Genomic DNA, 21631 nt, shown 5'->3' with positions numbered 1-21631 from the left:
CAATCTCCTGCGATTCAGCCCAAGCGTTTGAGGTGGTCGTGCTGATTTAGTTCTGAAGCACAACCCACACAGGCTCAGAACCCACACAGCCCCAGAACCTGCAGTCCTTCCCACAGCCCTCCTCTAGGCCTTCATCAGAGCACAACCTGGCGTCGAAGCACAGAAACCTCCCCGGGTGCCGCACCGGGCCGGGCCTCCCTCCACAGGGACACCCTTTCGGGGCCGAACCGCCCGTTTTGCGCACACAAACAGCTCCTGGGCGCTACCGGGCCGCCTCGCCTGCCCCTCGTTCACTCTTTGACGGGGTTTATCCAGGGCCAAGCCCCGCACTCGCTGCCCCGCACCGGAGCCGCCCGCGTCGCCTCAGGCGAGAGGCGCGAAATGGCGGCGGGCACGAGGCGCCGACCGCCCCTCCCCGCCCGCGCCGCAGATTCGCCATGGGGCAACGCGGCTCTTGCCTCTCCCTGCCCGGCCGCGGTGACAGCGGCGAGGGTGGTAGAGGGCTGCCCGGCACGAAACGGGCTCGGTGCGAAGATGGAGGGAGGGCGGCCGGTTTCTCTGTCGAAAGTGCTGAGAGAAACGCGAAGGCGGGGCGGCGCCTCCCTGCCGGTAACGGCGGGGCCCGGCCGCACGCCCCGCCTCAGCGCAGCGCCGTTGCTTTCCGCGCCCGCAGATTCGCCACGGTCTTTCCGGGCCTCCGCTTAACCCCAGCGGGACGCGGCGAAGTCCGGGGCTTGGCGGGGGCTTAGGGGCGAGCAGCGCAGCCCCCAACGACCTTTTCCAACGCGGCTACCCGCGGGCTGGAGGAGGGCGGTGGCTCCGTGTCGAAAGTGCAGAGCGGAGCGCGCAGGCGCTGCCCTCGCCTGGTGGGGAACAAAGGGAGCGCGGCCGGCGGCGACCGGGTGAGTGGCGGCGGGGGGGGGGGACTTGGGGCGGCCCCGCACGGCTCGGTAGGAGGCCGGCAAGGCCTGGGGAGCGGCTGAGGTGGGGGCGCTGAGGGGCCAGGCCCCGGCCTCCTTCCCGTTAGAGGCGGCTGGGGAGGCCTCAGCGCCCCGCACGAACCGGAGAGGGGCTGCCCGCCCTCAGGGGGCTCCTCCCCGGGGGGCTCCCCCTCACGGGGCTCCGTCGGTAGGCTCGGGGCCGCCGGTGCCTGGCGGGCCCTGGGAGTGGCTCTGTGGGGCCGGCTCCGTTCCTCAGGGCGCTGCCGGCCTGCTGCGGGCCGTCCCGGAGCCCCCGCGGAGCTTCGAGGCGGAGAACGGCGGCGGGTGCGAAGCTGAGGGGGTGCCGCCGGGCTGCTCGGAGAAACGCCGAAAAAACAGCATTTGGTCCTAATACTTCATTCCTAGCCGCTGATGGGCTGGTTGCTAAAAGATTAAATACGGTCACCTCTCACGGTCTGCGCTGCTGGCCGGCGTGGTCATTATTTTTTGAACTGTTTGAAGGAGCTGCTATTTAATCTGGTTATTTATATATTTGTATCTGAAACTGGCTGTATAAAATGGCTGGGAGGGGGGAGAAGAGATGCTTAAAATCTCTTGGCATAGACAGGTTTTATTTTACAGCTCTTTAAGGCCAGATTCCTTTGAAAGTATATTAATTTTTCAGTGAATGCCTTAATTTTCAGAAGTTTTTTTGTCTTTATTTCAAAATTGGTCAACTTTTTTTTTTTTCTTTAGTAAAGATAAGGGAAGGCAGAGGTTTAATATTTAATAGCGTGGTGTTCTTTTGTTTTTCAGAATTACAAATATAATGTCAGGTGGCTGAAAATTTGACTATCAAAATGTCAAGTAAGTTTTCAGATTTTTTTTCCTTTGGTGAACCTTTAGGTCTGGTTCAGCAGAACCTGTTCGTGAGATAATCCTGTTATTCCTTGAATGAAAGGGAATGATAGGAAATGTAGTTACTTCTGACCAGACTCATGGCCTCAAAGCTTGCTGTGGCTTGTTTCTGGTGCACCAGGTGTAACTAGAGCTTAGCTTGCTGCTGATTCTCTCTGAAGTCTACATTAACACGCCAAAGACTGATCGAGTCCAAGTACTTGATTTCATAGAAATTGCAGTTATTGCAGCTTCTCTGAAATCCTGCTGTTTGCTTATTTTCTTTCAGTTTATGTGTACATAAATGCATTTCACATTCTTTAATCTCCTGCCTAAATAAAAGACTGGCAATGGTGTGGTCTTAAATCTTTTAAATTCTTCTATCGCTTGCATTACACTCTGCTGTGAAAGAATCCAAAGTGTTTGGGAGCAGACTCTCTGTTTTTTGTAAATCACTTAATGTTTGCCACAGTGGATGCCTTATAAAAAAAAAAAAAATCATTCAAATTTTCAAGATTCTTTTGCTTACATTTGTATCTTAACAGAAAGGCCATCTTATGCTCCACCTCCTACCCCAGCTCCTGCAACCGTAAGTATAGTGATTTTTCTCATTAACACAGATACCTGGTAAAATTGCCCTTAGTAATTTCCAGAGCAGTAATGGTGGAGTTGCAGCACCTTCCTGTATCGGGAAACCGCACTAGTTGTATTTCATTATTAATGTGGTATGCACTATTTACATTCATCTCACTTTTTTGGGCACTTTCTGAAAGAAAAGCTGAATAAACTTATTTATCTTTATGGCCAGATCCTGCAGATACTTTTTTTTTATAAGCAGTTACTAGGATTACTTACACATGTAGCCATTTTAACTTAGGCAGATAACATTGGACTCTTGGTCTAAACTTATGTTTGCATCGGGTTACAACAGTATACTAGAATAGTTAAAAACAAAGCGATATATTTAATTCTAAAATTTCCTGGTCAACTTGTGGCCAAACCATGAGCAAGCAGGGCATGCCTTTGTGCTTCTGTTGTACCTAACCCATTTTCAGCAGAATGCAGAAGTACACAAAATTCTGTTATATTGGCTCAGAATAACGAAACACAAGGGTCATCTTATTCAAGCTTCTTGAAGTCACTGATATTTTGGAGTCCAATGCATGAGAAATACCTTAATTTATAATAAAATAGTGTGGAATGCCAATTAGGAAAATGCGGGAAGTTTTGAGTCCTGCCCAGTTGCAGTCATGCATGTATGAAAACACACGGAAATAGCATGTTGTGGTTAGAAAAGCACCTGAGAGCACATGCATCTCTTGCATTTGTTTCTAAGCAGCTTGCATTTTAAGAGTAATACTTTCACATGGAAAAAATATTAATCTTTGGTACAGAGGAATAAGATGCTACATTGAAATTCATTCTTACCAAAGAGAATTTGGAAACTGTTGTCCAAGGGTGTCCCTGGTCTCTGCATCTGGGACAAGAACTGCAAGAAGGGATTTAGATTAAATGTGATGCTTTAAATTTACTGTGCTATACTTTAAAGGTAGTTGAAAATATCATGTATAAGTTATGTTCTTAAACATTTACAGAAATAAAACATTGTTTTGCATAGTTTGTTCAGAGTTTTCATTCTGCATGCAACTTAATAGATTTGTGCCGCTGTTAGAAGGAATGTGATGGCATCCACTCTTACAACTGGATTCCTGCATACACGTGTGATTCCTATGGGACACGGTGTGGATACAGATGTTAAATGGTGTATACTGACGTGGTACATCATTTAGTCGAGTTAGTAAGTCTTCAGGAGGATACATGAAACAAAAAATTCAAATCTTTGATTAGTGACATACATTGCTTGTCTTTCATATGTGTTTTGTATTACTTTAGTTGGATACAGTCCTTGAGATGATGGTCTGTGCTCTGTTAATGCAAGGTAGAAAGGAAAAGGAGACACACATTGCTTATTCCTCCACAGCCACTTTGAGATCCTGTAGTCAACAAAGTTTCAAGATTTCTCCTTAAGTAGCATTACATCTGAAGTAACAAATCTCCATGTAATGCATGATAGCTACCTTGTAATATTTAACTCCTATTTTGCTTAATTCTTTTTGTGCAAACGGAGACTACCATTGTCATTTTACTATGGGTCAGTGTTACTGTAACACTATCTTTAACAAAATCAGATGACATCTTATTAAATAGTGAATGTGTATGTCGTCATCACAGGCATACAAACTGAGTAAATGTCAACTGCTGTGACTGAGATTCTGAAAGCTGGGTAATAAGGCATGTATTTGAAGGCTGACTGTTACAGGATGCTTTTATTTCGTACTTGTATTGTTAAGAAATAAAGTGACTACAGTATGTCTACATACAGTTGAAAGCTTTGCAAGTTAATGTAGTTTAGCTTACAGGTTATTTTTGTTCCATGTTTGTATCTGTCATGCTGTAGTTCCCTGGAATACTGAACTTAATCATAGAATTTCCACAACTGTAATCTAGAATGGGTATGTGAGCAAATGAAATTAAGACTGCTGGAATGTTTCTTACTAGGGCTGAAGCGGGACTGAAGTGTGAGTCACGGTGTAGATAACACTCAAATTCTGAGCAACACTGGAGGATAAGTCATTATGGACTGGGATGAAAGGACCACCACAGTCAGGACCTAATCACAATCACTGTTCAATAGCTGATCCACTTTTTACAACAGAACTTGAATTGTGCATGACAGGAAAAACAAAATTAAAAGGCTGGAGCAAGATGTGTGAGAGAAGGCGAAGGACAGCGAACCTTCTGGTACTTGATTGTATGTAGATGACAGCTAACAAGGGATTGTAGAGAAATCACGTTTTTTTTTCTGCCTTACGGGATGTGAGAACAAACTGATCCACCTTCAAGAGTGGATAAAGATGTGTTGATTAACTCCTGAAATAATCTCTGATTCAGTGGTCAGTTAAGATCAGTTTGTAGCTTCTAACCTGTAGATTGTATTTCAGTGCTTCCTCAACTCTGCCAGTCTGCAGCCAACCTCACGAGAGGCGGACGTCTCAGTGAATCGTCATCACTCTTGGTTTTTCTAATCCCACAGTTCTACAAAATATTTCAATTTGCAAATAGCCAGTGAAGTCTTTCAGTGCTGGTATTGCTGCACAGGTGGTGCTCAGAGATTTTCTTCCTGCCTATTGACAGCATCACGCTTGTTGGAAAGGTGGATGAAAAGCAGGCAGGGATTTTCAGTTACAGTAGATATTGACTTGGGATTTTTGCCCCATTCCTGTGTGCTGTGTTGCCTTATAAGTTTAACCCTTTGGATATGAGGATCTTCATGAACTTCTTGGTGCCTTATTATACGTTGGAAAGTTTTACTAGGCATGAGCAGGATTTATGGAATACTTGTTTAAACCAGTTGCACATCTAATAGAAATAAACCCACCAACTTTGGACAAAAATTGTAGCAACGTATTTGCTTAAAATCCTGTTTCCTTAATAGGTTTGTATTGGAGTAAGTTCTGTGTGTTGAGAAGGTATCAACTGCTACACCTCATTTGCTTGTTTAAACTCTGATTGCTTTTGCATGCCATATTGCAGTTCACTTTCATTTCTGTGTTTTCCTCGTTTGAGCTCATTTCTCATTCGTGTTTTTGTCTCATTTGTTTCCATCAGCAAATGCCCAGCACACCAGGGTTTGTGGGATACAATCCATACAGCCATCTGGCCTACAACAACTACAGGCTGGGAGGGAACCCGGGCACCAACAGCCGGGTCACGGTAGGAGAATCAACTATTACATCATCCGGCAAACAACAGGAATTGACCAGAAATGGCTTTAGAGTTAGGTTCTTCTGAATCTTGGCTGATGCCACGTTTTTCTAAAAACCAAAATTTACCTCTGATTTTTACTCTTCACCCCTATCCCTTCCCATTCACTTTGAAACTTTTTACAGGAAATGGACTTCCATTTGAAGAGGGGGAAAGAATACGTGGTAATCATGTATGATGCAGAACTCCAAAGAGACAGACTTTGTGGTCTTCAGTGACCACTGCATGCTTAGGGAGAAGGTCTGTAGTGTGGGCACAAATTTTCCTTGGAGGGAGCTGCTATTTTTTTCTTATTAAGGCTTATTGGCACAAAAGTAAGGAAGAATACTTTGCAAACTAGGGTTTGTTAATAGTATTGCATCATACTATTGAGCCGTGCAGGAGATGTAAGCCTTTATTTTTCTTTCCAGTCTTAGTCTGATATTAGCTGTGTAAAGTCCCTAGTTCAGAAATAATTGTTTGAACAGAAGTGTGATGATCATCAAATAGAATCCTTTCAGATCTTCTGTTAATCTGTAGGTGTGTAGAAAAGGGATGCTAAAAACGTTTTTAATGGAGTAAATAGTTAGCTGGAGTCAGTTTGTGACAGGTGACAACTACTTTCTAATACAGGTAAAGTCTTGAGCATTAGGTGTAGTCAAGGAAAAAAAAAAAGAAGACTGGAAGCACATGGTTTTCATAACTAACAACAGAAGAGTAAACCCCTGATATTAAAAAAAAAAAAAAAAAAGTTAATTAAAAGTTTCTTTAATTTTCCTAGTAAGATTTTTCATGTAAAAATTTCAATCTTAAAACATCTGCCTTGTTCAGAATATGGTATAAGGAAAGAGTTTTTAAAGGAACACGTATATGGTACCTTAAATGAAGTATACTCTTAGAAACCTTCTTTCTAACTTCATATATGAAGTTCATCTGGTTTGTTGAAATGTTTATGGAAAAAGACCTTCCCCATACAAGCTGAAACTTGACTGAACGTACTGTCTGAACATATTTTTCTTATACAAGAATAAGTTTTTTCTGAGAACTTTCATTGTTTCTGTACGTCATAAGCATATACAGCCTTCTGTGCCATGCATATATCAGTATATGTATGGTGTCTTTAAATTCCTGTTAATTTAAAAGCATTAAACAGTTTCCGTTAATGTTTTTCAAACCCATTTGTGTGTGTATATATGTATACATTTTGGTAATGCATATACCTCATGTACATTATTTATATCTATACGCAGTTCTGTATGCATTGTTTCACAGATCTCCATAAATTCAGCAAAGCAAAATATCAAAAAGAAAAATCTGAAAGCCGAATACTGCACATTAGCCTATATGGCCAAACTCCCATTATTTGTTTAATCTATGGCTGTAGTTCTGAAAAAGCTTGAAATTGCTTCATTTTTATTTTTTTTTTTATAAAAATGGTCCCACTTAATAAAATGGAACTCCTTGCATGTCTAAGCTCTTGAAGAGCGGAGGTTTTCAGAACCTGTGGTTGGTAGGGACTACAAGCTCATTGCTTTAGGAGAAGAAAGCCCTGCCAGATGTTTTGTAGATTGAGGGGACAGGAACAGGTGGGTGCAGCAGCTTTCAGTCAGTAACAATTACTGCTCAGTGTCTTTTTATTTAGTGCAAGCAAGGTGCTTGATGTTGTACAAACCTAAAGGAAGATGCAAGCACACAAAGATATTGCAGGCTAATTTGGACAACTACAGTACAGCTTGGATACTAATAATGCACACTGGTGGATCACTTGCATAGGGGTGTTTTTTATAATGAGTAGTTTCATTTGCTCTGAATTACCACTGGCGTATTTTGTGGACAAACACATTGCTGAAATGATTTGCAAATGAAAAGACATCCAGATGTCATGATCCTATCTTCACTCTCTGCCCCTCATCCCACAGTAGACACATTAAATTTGTTAGAACAGGTACAATAAATTGCTAACCAGAAGTGAGAAAAGCAACCTGCTGGAACTGGTGTTTTAATGGAAATTTCTAAGTTGTGCTTTTCAGTTTTTAGAATGTGGAGCCGATTTAGATTTTTATCTAGTTGCTGTTCTGTAAGTTTACAGATAAAAGGACAAATTTAGATTGAAAAAATATTATAATGAGGACCAGTTGTAGTACCTGTTCAGTTCTTTTTTGTGATGTTGCTTGCTTCTTGGAATGGGGGCGGAGGGATGTTTGTTTCAACTGCACAAGAATGAATGATTTCCAAAAATAGTGTGTATGGAAACTGTCCAGTGAGTACATTAACAAATGGATTTATTCGGTTCTTTCATAGGCTTCCTCTGGTATTACCATTCCAAAGCCCCCCAAACCCCCAGACAAGCCCCTGATGCCCTACATGAGGTACAGCCGGAAGGTGGGTATACGGTATCGAACAAGTAATAATAAAAGTTAGCGTTTGTATGTGCTAACGATTTATTGCTGTTATCTTAGTTTCAGCTTCTAAACTTTTACTTCTAACAGCCTGCACATTCTTTTAAGGGAATTGTAAAGTACAGATGCATTGCCCTTCAGAATAATGGCAGCAGTAGTCTGTTCACACAGTTGCCAGTTGCTGGGGGGAAAAGGTTTCTCTAAAATGATAATTTACTACCACTGTCTCTGCTGACAAGGATCCACCCTGCCACATTCAGAAGTTCCTGTGACTTACTGACAGAACTTTTTTTATAAAAAGGAGATATTCCTTGCGGTATACTGGGCTTGGTACAGTGCTGTAGCTGGACTGAAGAGTAGCAATGAGTGGACTTTGCATGTTCTCCTTCACCAACCTAGCCTGTGGCAACGTTTACTTCGCTATTCTGTGAACTGATTGACAGAAAGTAGGAGAGAGACTCTTGTGGAGTCTGGAATCTGATTGGGCATGGGGAGGGCATGCGAGCCTGTCTGAAGCGGGTGAGCCAGAAGGAAATTCTTCTACCTCTGGTAAAGTATCTTTACCAGCCTATCTGTCTTAGGCCAAAAAATCAACAACAAAAAATAAAAGTCAAGTGGCGCAGCAAGAAATAACACTGGCAGCTCTCTCCTTTTTTTTTTCCCTATAAAGTTAGAAACCTTTTTGGTGGAGTCAGAACTTGTTGGAACTCAAATTGATCAGCAAGACTGAAAAATAATGTTGCATTCTGATCTGAAAAGCTCAGTGCTCTTTATCATAATCTACTGCTGGATGTGTTTACTCAGTAGCACTTTTTTTTTCCCAGAGATGCAGCGATGTGCATTTGAGAAGAGAATTAAGAGGGTTAAAAGCAATGTTCTCATGAAACCAAAGCCATTTCAGCAATTGCCCGTTTCAGTGACTTCCTGCCCCAGAAAATAATCGAGATAGTTTAGCCAGACATTCCTAACTTAATCCTGTTTTTCATGGTGGTTCCAGAAAGAACACTGAGATGACAATATAAAATGTTTAATTTGGAAGTATTTAGATATCATTAGTAAAGCTCCAGCTGTTTCTGTTAAGGTCTGGGACCAAGTGAAGGCGTCCAATCCTGATTTGAAGTTATGGGAAATTGGCAAGATTATTGGAGGAATGTGGCGAGATCTCACTGATGAAGAGAAGCAAGAGTATTTGAATGAATATGAAGCTGAAAAGGTAAATGGAAGAAATCTGGGATGTTTATTACAGCTGATTCTTCTAGGAACTGGTCTGAGAAGAAAAATTCATCTTACCCATGCAGTGGTGTATGAGGCACTCACGAGACCCCCTATATGTAACTTAATGGAAGTATGTCCTGACACGTCTTTTAGATTTTTTTTAAATAACTGTACATCAACTGTGACTGGTCAGTTTTTAGACCTAATTCAAAATGAAGTATTTATAATTGAGTGTCGATTTTAACTGTTTAATGAATGGATTTGATTGTACAACATCAGTGTTGAAAAGATTGTCTCAACACCAAAATCCTCTTTCAAAACTGGTGCTCTGCAACTACTGCTATTGAGTCATGAACGTGTTCATAAAAGACTTCCAGTCACGTAGGGTCTGGTTTCCATGGTGTATAATCTGGTGTAACTCCATGGTATGGCATAGTGTTTTGTTTCCTAGTAGGAAAATGCTACCATTTTTAGGGTTTCTTGCATTTGTGTTGCTTTTTATTGATCTTCATGACAAAGATGACAGCTACATCATGTGTCTAGGTTGGTAAGTGTTGAGGACTTTTACAAGACTGTGATCCTAAGCTACAAGGGGAAACTTGTCCACCTGCTGTCTTGTGGTTAAGCCTGGTAGGCATCTGAGGTTGTGTACAACCTGGTCAAACCTGAGAAACTTGGAGCTGTTTTTATTCCAAGTCAATAGAGAAGTACTTCAAAGCTGGATGCTCTTAGTTGAAACAAAATCAAGGAATTCTTTTTCTTTTTTAACTTGGTAACAGCACTTAGATTGTAAGCTCCTTGGGGCAGGGGCCTTCTTGTTTATATTTTTCAACTGCCTAGATAGGTTTCCAGTCCTAATAATAAAGAAATTGACACCCTTAGGTACCTGCACCAATATCACAGATATATCTTATATTTCATTGGAAATACCTCAAATCTCTGTACAAAATCTAGACCAGGCAAATTTTAAATGACATAAAGCAATTCAAGGGGAAAATATTTCAAAGAAGGTGAAAATAGTGATGCAGTCCTGCTACCAGGAGACAGTAGTCTGGCTGCAGCATTCTGTATCATCCCAGTGCAGGGATGGATCAAAGAATACAAAAACATTAAGTGATTTTGAAAACTGGTTCATGGCATACTGGAATAAGGAAAGAGAAAAAAATTGAATCTATTATGTAGTTAGAAATACAAAGAATTAAGAATATTTTAAGTCAACTTATTTTTTTTATCAAAGTTCTGAAGTTTGATTTTGAACTTCAAAAACAAAACTCTTGTAAGACCTCTCAAGCTATTAAAACATGCCTAAAAGCCCAACTAGTGTTTTTAAAAACATGACTGTGGAAGAAGTTCTAATTGGTTAAAAAAAGAAATCAAGAGAATATGATCATTTGTGTATCCGCAAGATAGGTCCAAATAGATTTGTCTGTATATAACTACCCGTTGAGTTGCACCTAATTGTGTCAAGTCTGAAATTGCCATGTGGTGCAATCAAACAATATTGGTCACGTTTCAGATAGAGTACAATGAGTCCATGAAGGCCTACCATAACTCTCCTGCATACCTTGCCTACATCAATGCAAAAAGTCGTGCTGAGGCTGCGTTAGAAGAAGAAAGCCGACAAAGGCAGTCGCGCATGGAGAAAGGTGAACCTTACATGAGTATACAGCCAGCAGAAGATCCAGATGGTAAGCAGAAAGAAATCTGTATGCTCATCCAGTGAGACAGCCTTATTGCAAGGCCTACAGCATAGAGAAATAATTGCCAGATATGGAAAATTATCTCTGTATAGCCTTCACAGTGCTTAACATGACTTCCTTCCTATTTCAGTACCTTCAATACTAATTTTCATGATCACACTTTTATTTTGTAGAGCCAGCAGCTGACTTTGTCTTGTTTCCAAAAGCTAAGGTGGAAAGGCAATGATAGAAATTATTCTAGCCCTTGATTCGGTGTGAAGTAATGCTTACAGTTCAAAAGAAATCAGTCTGCTTAAAATTCTGCGATGGCTTTAACATGTAAATTACAAGATGATTAGATGCCTGATTTAATCCAGCCTGAATGCAATTTTGTGCTTTATTACCAGAAGTGCATACTTGTGATAAGTAGAGTTCTGGTATGATTAAGAACACCTGAACTCAAATGTCATTTGAGATTGTTTAGAAAAGAAGAGTTATCCTTGCTATTGACAAGTTGATGAGAAAATTCTGCAAGTTTATTTGACTGCAAGGAAATGTACTCCACCCAGTGGGAAAAATTAGATTCATATAGTTAACGTCTACTTCTAAATTCATGACCAGATACATACTTGTTGAAACCTGAGGGTGAAAAATCTACTCAGTTACACCCTCTTTTTTTTCCTCCTTTTTGTAAAAGCACACCCTTGAGATAAAGCCTGTGACAAAGAGCACTTGCCTGTGTGAGGTAACTGCAAAATGTATGTAAATATATTTAGTGTTCCAGTAGCTGGCATTTTAGAACTTTGTTCTGTTCCATGCTGCCTGGGCCAAATTGAGTCAGGCAGAGCCAGCTGACCTAGCACTGAGCTGGATCTGCTCATACTTGGGATGAAATGGCAAATTCTTCCCCATGGCAGAAATGCTGCTGTCTGTGCTGCATGTCACTAGGATCAAGAGCTTGTAGTGTGAAAGGAATCTTGTTAAGAGGACAAAGATGTTTACTAAGGAGACTGATTTACTTAATATTTCTTTGTCTCTTGCAAATCTATTGTCTTCCCACTATTTTTTCTCATTTCACTTCATTTAATCAGGTATCTCAATGGGAAATTGAACGTAACACTTTAAAATAAAGCAGGTAACTAGTTTAATGAAAGCTTCTTCCTTGGTAATGTTTTCTGGCTTGATGTATTAAGATTGTCTTCAAGATCTCTGTGAGTAGTTGGAGAGTAAATTCCATTAGGAAAACTTCATGTGAAATAAATTCAGCTTCTGGACTTTACTAAATGACCTCATTCTGAAAGACAATTCAGTTAACCTGCCAGTTAATGGATTTTAACACTCAACTAAATGTGACTTGTATTTACAGAAGTTTCTTCTATGTTTATTCCCTCACCAATAGTTAATGCTGTTTAATTACTCTGCTTTAAATTCTACTAGTTAGACTTCAATTTCTAGAGCCCAAGATAGGTTCTTGATACCAAAACTGCAGATTCTGGTTTGACTTTTTTTTTTATTATATTGAAAAGCTTTACCTGCTCTCTGAACAAATACAGAAAGTCACAGCATAGCAAGCCCTCTGTCTTCTACATGCCAGAAGCTTTTGGGTGCTGCTAGGTACAGGAAGCATGCTTTATAGTTTCAGATGTTTTGTTCTGCTTTGTAGCATCAAACTTCATTTTACTTCTAAAATGATTACCTAGTATAATCCATAATGCTGTAGTTCATGTTAAGTTCTGTATCTATTGTTCAAGTTTAGTATCTTGTCATTAATTGGAAACTCTTTTAATTTGGTCAGGGGAAAAAAAATTGACCTGTTAAATTCTTCTATCTTCTTGTATAGTTTATCCTCTAGATGCATGTCAAACAAGACTGTTTTTCCTGGGCTGACTTCAACTTCTTTTCTCTGCAAGAAGCTGATAAAACAACGAGCTCTTGACCTATGTGCATGTATATTTTTTCTCCTTGAAGTGTATTTTTTTTCACTAGCTGTTCTCAAAGGAAGTGCATTTGTACCCCCCAAAATGTAGAATACAGTTATTACATTAACTGAAAATTAAATGTTACATTGCTTCACGTTTTCATCCCTCAGCGTTTCAAAAAGTAAGCCATTTTGATCAGTGGTACAAAGCTCATTTATAGAGGAATGTCTCCTTTGTTAGTATTGTGACCTTTTATTTTTTAGTGGACTTTTTTTGGCATCATGATTAACCAGGAATGGCTTTTTTATTTAATGTATTAATAGCCCCTCTTACTCTGGAAGCAAGAAATAAGTTAATCTACATTTCAGACTTGTGGGAAGATGCATGTAAAATAGGTGCTGTAGCTGTGCCAGGGTGAATGGCGCTCAATCCTCAAACTCTTTTCTCATTACATGATGTTATTTAATCAAGTACTTGTTGGTATGAACTTTGTGACATGACAAACTGGTGTTAGGGTTTTTTTTGTGGTTAATTACTGGTGACATTGGTACAGTCAATTAGGCTTGACACTTGCTTTGTGGAATTAAAGCAATTGCACTTAAAACTCTTGTTTCAGATTACGACGATGGATTTTCTATGAAGCACACAGCTACAGCTCGTTTCCAAAGAAACCATCGTCTCATCAGTGAGATATTGAGTGAAAGTGTGGTTCCTGACGTCCGTTCTGTTGTCACTACAGCTAGAATGCAAGTTCTTAAACGCCAGGTTCAATCCTTAATGGTTCACCAGGTAAGGATAAATGATACAAAGGCAGCTAAAACTTAATGGGGTTAGGCTGTACTCCAAGTCTCAGATCATTTGATCATCTACATGACTATTCTTGTTGGGTGTCAATGTTCTGTATGCTCTAAGAGCTAATCTCTGGGTTTTGTTGGGAGTGGCAAGATGTGAGGCTTCACCTTTTGTGCTGTTTTGTTAGTCAGAATTATGTTAAACTTGTCCTTTAGGCCATCTTAAGTACTAAATCCATAGCTCTTCATTATTAGAACCTTCTCTGTATAAAGTAAATCTTCAGTTTAATAGGTTCTGATAGTTGTGGCTTTCAGTTGGCTTATTACTGTAATCTTGGTTGTTACAATCTTGTATCACAGTAAATCCTATTGAAACATTATTCCTTGAAAAGTAAATGTATGCAAAGAACTCTAGTGAGATCACATTTGTACATTCCAGCTAGCTTTGAATGGGCATACGCCCATATTTTCCAAACAAAAGAACTTTGTCAGTATAGTAAGTATACGTGTAGGCAAAGAAAACTGGAGTTTGACCAGAATAAGATAGAGATTTGTCACTTTTTTTTTTTTTTTAAATCACAAGATGGGGTAGAGCTTCCTATTTCTTTGAATTGTGGTCTTTCTGCATTAGAGGATGTAACTGAAGTGTCACGTGTGTACTATAGTGTGTATAAAATGAAAGAAAATATGTAGATTTAGATGATAAACTGTTCACCTTGACTCCATAATGTTTAAAATTTTATAAGAGGTCTAACAATTGTGAATTATTATACAGACCTATTTGTTGTTCATGCCTTTTTTATATGAACTTCTTTGCTATTGGGTGTTAGATCTAGGAAAACATTTTGGGATTAAGGGTGTTTAAAGCATGGGTACATGTTAAAACATTGGTCTAAATGTTTTTGTCCAGTTCTTCAGATGACTGCATAGTAAGCTTCTTACCATTTATTTATTTCCAGCGTAAACTGGAAGCTGAGCTTCTGCAAATTGAGGAGCGCCACCAGGAGAAGAAGAGGAAATTCTTGGAAAGCACAGAATCCTTCAATAATGAGCTCAAAAGGGTACAACTCTCACTTTTCTCCACTTATTTTGAGGAATCTATTAGTCAACCATTTATATAAATACTCTGACTACTTCTGTTTAGTTCTGTATTGAATTATTTATAATTAGATGGCTGCAGTGTCCTAGGCCTGGTGAAGTATGTGGGTGTTAATGCACGGCATTTTTATTATTGCATGTTCCTTCGTTGACCTTTAGTAGTTATATTCAGCCAGTACAGTTTAAAAGTGCCTTCAGGCTTGACTGGTTGAGTTTACTAGGGAGCAGCTCAACGAAAGTGGCCTAAAGCCACTAAAGAACATATTTCTCTGTCCTTGTTTGCATTCAAAAACAGGGCTTAGGTTGTTTCTTTAGCCCCCCCCCCCCCCCCCCGCCCCCCCCCCCCTTTTTTGATAATAAGCTTATTTCTCCCTGTGTGGTTAGTGAAGGTTTTAGTCTAAACTCTGTCAAATCAAAATAGTTATGCTGCATGTAGAAATACTGAACTAATAATAATTGGGTATTCCTGATACTTTGTTTTTCATTGTAACTGGGGTAGTAAAAGAGCTTTTTTGTTTGTTTTATTTGCTAGTTATGCAGTTTGAAGGTAGAAGTGGATATGGAAAAAATTGCAGCTGAAATTGCTCAAGCTGAGGAACAGGCTCGCAAGAGGCAGGAGGAAAGGGAAAAAGAAGCAGCTGAGCAAGCTGAACGCAGTCAAAACAACATAGCAGCTGAGGAAGAACAGGCAACTAACAAGATGGAGGAGAAGAAAGAAGAGGAGAGTGCTCCAATGGAGACAGGTAACTGTATTTAAAGAGCAGTTTAAGAATCCTGAAAGGATTGGCTTTAAAGTATCTCTGTAGAGGCTCAGCATAGCCAGGGAGGCCCTACACTTCTGTTGTTAGTCAGAAGGCTTCTTCAGAAGAACACTCAGAAGAGTCAACTTCATCTTGGTGAACACAGGTGTTTGCTTTCTTCTCATTAAGTTGTTCCTTTTTAAAAGGGTAGAGGATATCACAAAGCCAGTATGTAATGCTTGGTGTTTAAATGTACCCAAGAAAAAAAAAACATGATTTCTGAATGCCTTCTAAACCTAACTCATCTCTTAAACATGTTAGCTAGGAATGACTGAGAGTGTTTCCTTGTCCTACTGTCAACATCTAGCAAGGATGCTAGGTGACAGTGAATCATTGCTGAAACAGCATAAGGGAAAGTGGAAGAGTTGAATTCTAGTTTAATGAGGTGCAATGCTTGGTGTCTGGACTTCTGAGGTCGGGCTGCAAGTGACTTTCAGGATGCCATGTGGCAGGACCGTGTACATTCTAAGTACTGAGTGGTCTTTCAGAGCAGTGCCTCTACTGCACATTCTAAGTAATAAATAGGTGTTATGAAATACTTGGATTTACTACAGATTCTTTTTCTTCCTAAATTTTAATCACACTACCTAAATACATAGGTATATAAATGACACTGAGAAATATTTTATTACAGAAGAGCCTCACCCAGAAGAGAGCACAGAAAACCAGCAGAATGGTGAAGAAGGAACATCTACCCCAGATGATAAGGAGAGCGGCCAAGAAGGGGTTGATAGCACTGCAGAGGAAGGAACCAGTGACAGCAACACTGGTTCAGAGAGCAATAGTGCAACAGTTGAAGAGCCTCCTGCAGACCCTATCACTGAGGATAGTGAGAAGAAAGAATAAACATTGACTTGTTTCATGTGTCTCTTTTTAATGAAGTACTGTTTTGATTTCAAAATGTGCTAAGCAGCTTTTGTATCTTCCTTGCTTGTATCACTTGTCTCCAAAGGATATTGGGTTTTAGTAACACTTCGTATTATCAGCATAGAGACTTGAAGGGCCCTTTAGGGGCAAAGGGTATCTTACAACAGGCAGAAAACACCTCGTATAAATACAGTGATAAAATATGAAGAGATACTACTGTTTGGAATTTCTTCCCCAGAAAGATAACTGTTTTTGTTTGTAATATTAGAAATCAGGATTTTTCCCCTCTTTCTAATTACATGCCCACAGTGGAAATGCAGTTTTCCTTCAAGGCCCTTCTTGTTCAGTTGTGGCTGAATGAGATGCAGATGGGCATCACCTCTCTGCTGGGTTCCTCTTGATCTAGCTTTGCTGGTGGACTAACAGCCCCCACGCATCTCTTGATTAGGGTAAGGGAATGTTACACTGGGAGCTGGGAAGCTTGTACCACGATCACAGGCTGATGAAGCAGCGCAATTGAGAAACATGCGGTTAATTGTACTTGCCTTCTAGACAGGGTCAATGTTACTGAGGCATCTTAAAGTTGACCTTAGTATTAAGTGATGATGCATAACCCGTGTACTTTCTGTGTATAACCTAACAAAACAAAAACCACAGCAGCCTAGCACAAGTTACCACAACTATTTCTGTTCTTGCCACCAGTGATGTCTACTGTAGCTCCCCAGTTCAACAGTTGTAAAGAAAGCTTTCATTACTCCTAAATAAGGCTGCTGCAACACTTGGACTTGTGTTTTTTTTTTTTTTTTTTTTAAATATAATCTTTATTGTATGAATAGAGTAGCTATGCAACACGGAAGGAATCTTGCTCGTGTTACGCATGCGATACATCTGGGGATACATTTCCAAATGATTTAAGAGTGCAGTTGTCTTGAAGTATAAGAAATCTAGAGGATTTTTTTTTCTGTGATACAGGATTATTTTCAACAACAGTCTTTGCTCTTCTCCACTATTTAACTCTTATTTGCTACTGAGATATCATAATAGGACCTCAGCCAGAGATCTGGCAAAATACAAAGCAGGAGAATTGAAACATGTTATCTGCTCTCAGAGAAAGTAGTCATGAATGCAACGCAAACAGTAGAAAACAGTAGTTCTGCTTGCCATGACCTTTCAAAACTTCTAGGAACTCTACAAAAGTATTGAAAATGCTACATTTTGCCCTGTACAAACAGAAGTCCTAACTGAAAAAAAAAAAATACAATAGATACAAGCTGTTCTGTCAGTTTCCTACTGTAAGAGGACACATGACGCATATGCTTCAATAGTGTGTTTTTATGGCTGTTTTATAAATTTCCAACTGTAAGAGAACATATGATGCATATGCTTCAATGAACTAGCGTGTTTTTATGGAATAGTGGGTATATGAGATGGTATTGTTTTTTTAAATCCTTTTTTTTAATGGTCTAAAAATAATAAAATCCAACTTTTTTTTTAAATTTACAGTGGTCTGGTTCTTGTTTCCTAAGGCAGTGCCTGTATTTTATGTATGGCTTTTATCAGATGCCCTCCATCTTAAGGCCAGAAGAATGAAAACATGGAACTCATTATTGAAATATGTTAAATATGAAAAGCTATGCTGCGGGAGCACTTTGAAAATCAAAGCAAAAAAACTGCTGAGTTGCTGTAAGCTTTTGTTTAAATGCTAGCTAAGTCTAGAAGGAACTCTGGTGACAGCTTTTGACTTTAAGAGCCAGTGAATAGGGGAATTTGTGGAGGAAATAATACAAGTAGTGATGAACTTGTGATCTTTTTTCCTGTTAGCTTTTAACTGCCACAGTCCAAGTTGACAAAGCATTTTCACATTACTTTAAACAAAGTGAAATTTCCACCCCAAAGGGCTGTAAGGCTTATATGTACAAAAGGAATGATATGAGGAGTAAGATGCACTTATGGTCCTAATACTTAATAGCCCATTTTTATGACTATCTGCCATGCATTCTTCCTGACTTCACAAGATTACATGAACTGATTTGCATGTTTCTGCTTGGAAGTGGTTATTGAACAGGCATTACAGTGCAGTCTCGTGTACATATTAAAGAGGCTCTTCAGAGACGCTGCCTCATAGTTTACAATTTTGTTTCATACTCCCAAGAGACGTGCACCTTTCAGCAGCTGGTGCTGAGTCGAAGTTCTTTGTTCAGTTGCCTCCAGTAGTTCTTTTTGTGTTGGTTCTTCTGTGAAATTGTATAATTTAGTGCAGTTCTACAGAACGGATTTAGATCTTACTGTAGATGTCAGGACAACCCTGCAAACAAATGTGTCAGTCTCAGGCACTGCACCCTGTGGGCGAATCTGAACATGCTTGTTCAAGTGCTGAGGGAGAATGTGTATATGAACAGTCAAATCAATTCCTATAGACAGCATTGCAGCTTACTGAAATGTGCAAGCATGCGAGCGCTTTTATCTACCAGCGACAGCTGGAGAGAAGATGGTTGCAAAGCACAACTGGAAACAAAAGCAGAGAACTCAGCAGTGGAAGCCTTCCCCTTAGGAGCAGTCACACAATGAGCTACTCAAGCGAGAAATCTTGTATTTATCATCACTTTTTAAGGAAAAAATAGGAGTTCTGATACTAGTGTGTTTGAAAAAAGGTGTTACCTTGGCTATGCGGTTTGGCTTCAGTTTCTTACGAGGAAACCGAAACCATGGATGCTCCTTAATTTGGTTTATAAAAGAATTAAAACAGCGAAACCTGCCTAAAAAATTAAGTAATTTTTAGTTCAAAATCCCAGTCTCTCAGAACAGGCAAGTTGTTCTCATCATTATCCTTAATGTGACCACGAAGGGGTTCACGTGGAATCCGTTCGTACAGAAGTAGCAGGAGACTCCACACCTCAGGTGATGTGAACGCATGTTGTGCAACAGCTTTTATCTGTGCAACTGCCTTGTTTTTTGAAGACTGTTTGTGTTTTTCATCTGCTCCATATTCTCAAGGTATATGTAAATAACAGTAATTATTGGCAAAGACAGGGTGTGTTACAGCTAAGGGTGTGTACCCAAATGAGTAGGTGTCATCTTCAAGGGTAAAATAACTTTTCCAAGCACACGAAAACCTGAACAAATGCCCAGTGTGTAGTGTTTGAAGCACTGACCAACCCCAGTGATGGCTGGCAGAGGTGCAGAACTCCCAAAACCAGGAGGTGCCTGCGAGGGACATGAGCATCAAGGACCAGGTGCGGAAGAGGGGCCCAAATCTCTGCCTCTGATCACTGCCAGCTGCTGATGAAACACAGCACAGCATCCCAGCACCGCCTCCTGTCTGGCTCACAGGCCAGGAAAAGGGAAAGACTGAAAAGCACGGGGAGCTGCACAGGGAGGGAATTAGGAGCACCAAGAGGAGACAGCACAAGAGAGCTGGGGGAGGCGATGGAGTACGGGGAAGACCTAGGAGAGCTGCAGCCAAGGCTATGGCACCGACCCCACAAGAAACCTGGTTCCTCTGCTGCGCTCCTGCAGTAGCCCTGTCTCACCCCACGCTCCTTGGGCTACCACTGGGGTCAGCTCCTAGGAGAGCCTGACGCCTGCTTCCTATCTCCAGTTTGCTGGCTACCAGGGGCTCGAATGGAGAGCAGCCAACTGGAACTCCTGATGGGCCAACACACTCACCTGGAGGTCCTCAGGTGGAGGACACCAAACCCTCCCATGAGGAAGACAGAATAGATAAAGCCCACCAGCTTGTTGTGCTGCTTCTGCTGTTGAGCTTGCTGGAATTAGCTGCCTGCCTGCCTGCCTGCCTCCTCCTTCCTCTGTTTTTTTTCCTGTGCTTTGTTTGGAAAGTGGGTGCAAGCTCATTGAGTGCTGGGGTTCCTTCTTCCTGCAGCTGTGGTGAGTGTCCCCAACTCCTCCCAGGTGGGGGCAGATGTGGGTGCAGGCAGCAGTGTGTCTGTGTGCCCTTGGAGGTGTGGGCTGAAGTCGCCTGCAGTGGGCCTGAGCCATCTCCTGTGAGATGTCTGAGAGATGGCAAGTCTTTCACACCCACATGGGCCTGACAAGGAAATGAAGAGGCAAATCCAAAACATTGCATCATGGTGAGGGTGTTATTTTCTTTAGTTTGTTTTTCACTTCAAGAAAAAACAGGCTTTTTTTGAGAGTGACTCATGCTTTTTGACCTCTGACATCGCTGCTGCTGCTCTACATTTTGCTGTTTGGTTTGTTCTATAGGTAAAATCAAGTAGGCAAAGGTTCTCTTTTGTATTTGGCAGTTTTCAAAAATATGCTTTTATCTCACCACACACACAAAAAAAAACCTACTTAAGAAGCCTTTAAAAAAAAAAAAAAAACTTTTTCTTTCTTTTCCCTGTGTTAATGTAATTATCAGATTTTTATCACCCCCAAAACATTCAGACCTACAAAACTGACCTATAACGGTTACATAGCACGGAGCGGGCCCTAAAGGGTAAATGTTGAAATGTATTTAGATGCTGAAAACCTTTTGAGGTGCCTTTTGAGTTTGTTTATTTTCCAAAAGCAATTCAACAGGTCAACTACCTTGTTCCTATTGAAATCCACATGACTTAGTATCTCCAGAACTTTGTGCACCTAAATACCATTTTGAAGCATTAATTTGCATATGTGGTTGAGGTTAGATCCCCAAGAAAGACAGAAGTCTCATGTTTGTTCAGCAGTTAAACGTTAAATATAAATGGCAAAACTAAGCAAGAGTTTAAAAACATTACCTGTATCACAGGGGATAGTCTTGCAAAGCTAATCTCCTTCAAGCAAAATGAGGACTTCAGTTGTAGGAGCTCTGCTTACATAAGGGATTATCCCTATGACAGAAAGGAATAAAACGGATTAATAGAGCTTTAGATGGATAAAATATCAAAGTAAACCAAACTGGCACAGACAGAGGCCAGGGCAGCTTGCTGCACGTAAGGAAATTGAGCTGCCATTCAAAGCATGATGTTGTGGTGATGCACAGCAGCTTAGAGGAAGCAGAAAAACAGTTTCCCCCTTAAGCAAAGAGGGCAGGTTAGGGGAACTGATTCCAGAGCTTTTTGACAGTGAGGTTAACCCTGAGACAAGCACACTCTTGTTGCAGTCCAATCTGAGTTGTGGGGAGATCTCAGCTGGCAGTAGTGGAGCTTCTGGGAGGAGGGGGATATGCTGACAAGGAGCAAGCTTTTCTGGGCTAAGGGGGAACAGGTTCTGACCATCTCTGCTCAATTCAAAGTGGGCACTC

At 40.7% G+C, this 21631-nt stretch overlaps 1 protein-coding gene across 2 annotated transcripts; it reads left to right on the top strand.

The window, feature by feature from the left end:
* Positions 1–837: 837 nt before the first annotated feature.
* On the top strand, positions 838–17645 carry SMARCE1 (SWI/SNF related, matrix associated, actin dependent regulator of chromatin, subfamily e, member 1). 2 transcript variants are annotated; one of them, XM_032202595.1, is made up of 11 exons: positions 838–902; positions 1737–1787; positions 2363–2406; positions 5487–5591; positions 7923–8003; positions 9102–9233; positions 10752–10923; positions 13450–13622; positions 14584–14685; positions 15255–15465; positions 16157–17645. In XM_032202595.1, exons 2-11 carry the CDS (start codon positions 1781–1783, stop codon positions 16366–16368), a joined length of 1239 nt encoding a protein of 412 aa, XP_032058486.1. In that variant the 5' UTR covers positions 838–902; positions 1737–1780; the 3' UTR covers positions 16369–17645. The 2 variants fall into 2 exon arrangements, with proteins under 2 accessions (XP_032058486.1, XP_032058488.1); XM_032202597.1 differs by lacking the exon at positions 5487–5591.
* Positions 17646–21631: the final 3986 nt, after the last annotated feature.

This window comes from Aythya fuligula, chromosome 24 (genome assembly GCF_009819795.1).
Source record: "Aythya fuligula isolate bAytFul2 chromosome 24, bAytFul2.pri, whole genome shotgun sequence".
Classification (NCBI taxonomy): Eukaryota; Metazoa; Chordata; class Aves; order Anseriformes; family Anatidae; genus Aythya; species Aythya fuligula.
The sequence above is the reverse complement of the archived record's forward strand: the minus strand, read 5'-3'. Positions and strand labels throughout refer to the sequence as shown.

Coding starts and splice junctions, on each gene's coding strand:
- SMARCE1 (XM_032202595.1), top strand. Junction 8,004..9,101: donor ACATGAGGTACAGCCGGAAG/GTGGGTATACGG, acceptor GTTTCTGTTAAG/GTCTGGGACCAAGTGAAGGC. Junction 9,234..10,751: donor ATGAATATGAAGCTGAAAAG/GTAAATGGAAGA, acceptor GTCACGTTTCAG/ATAGAGTACAATGAGTCCAT.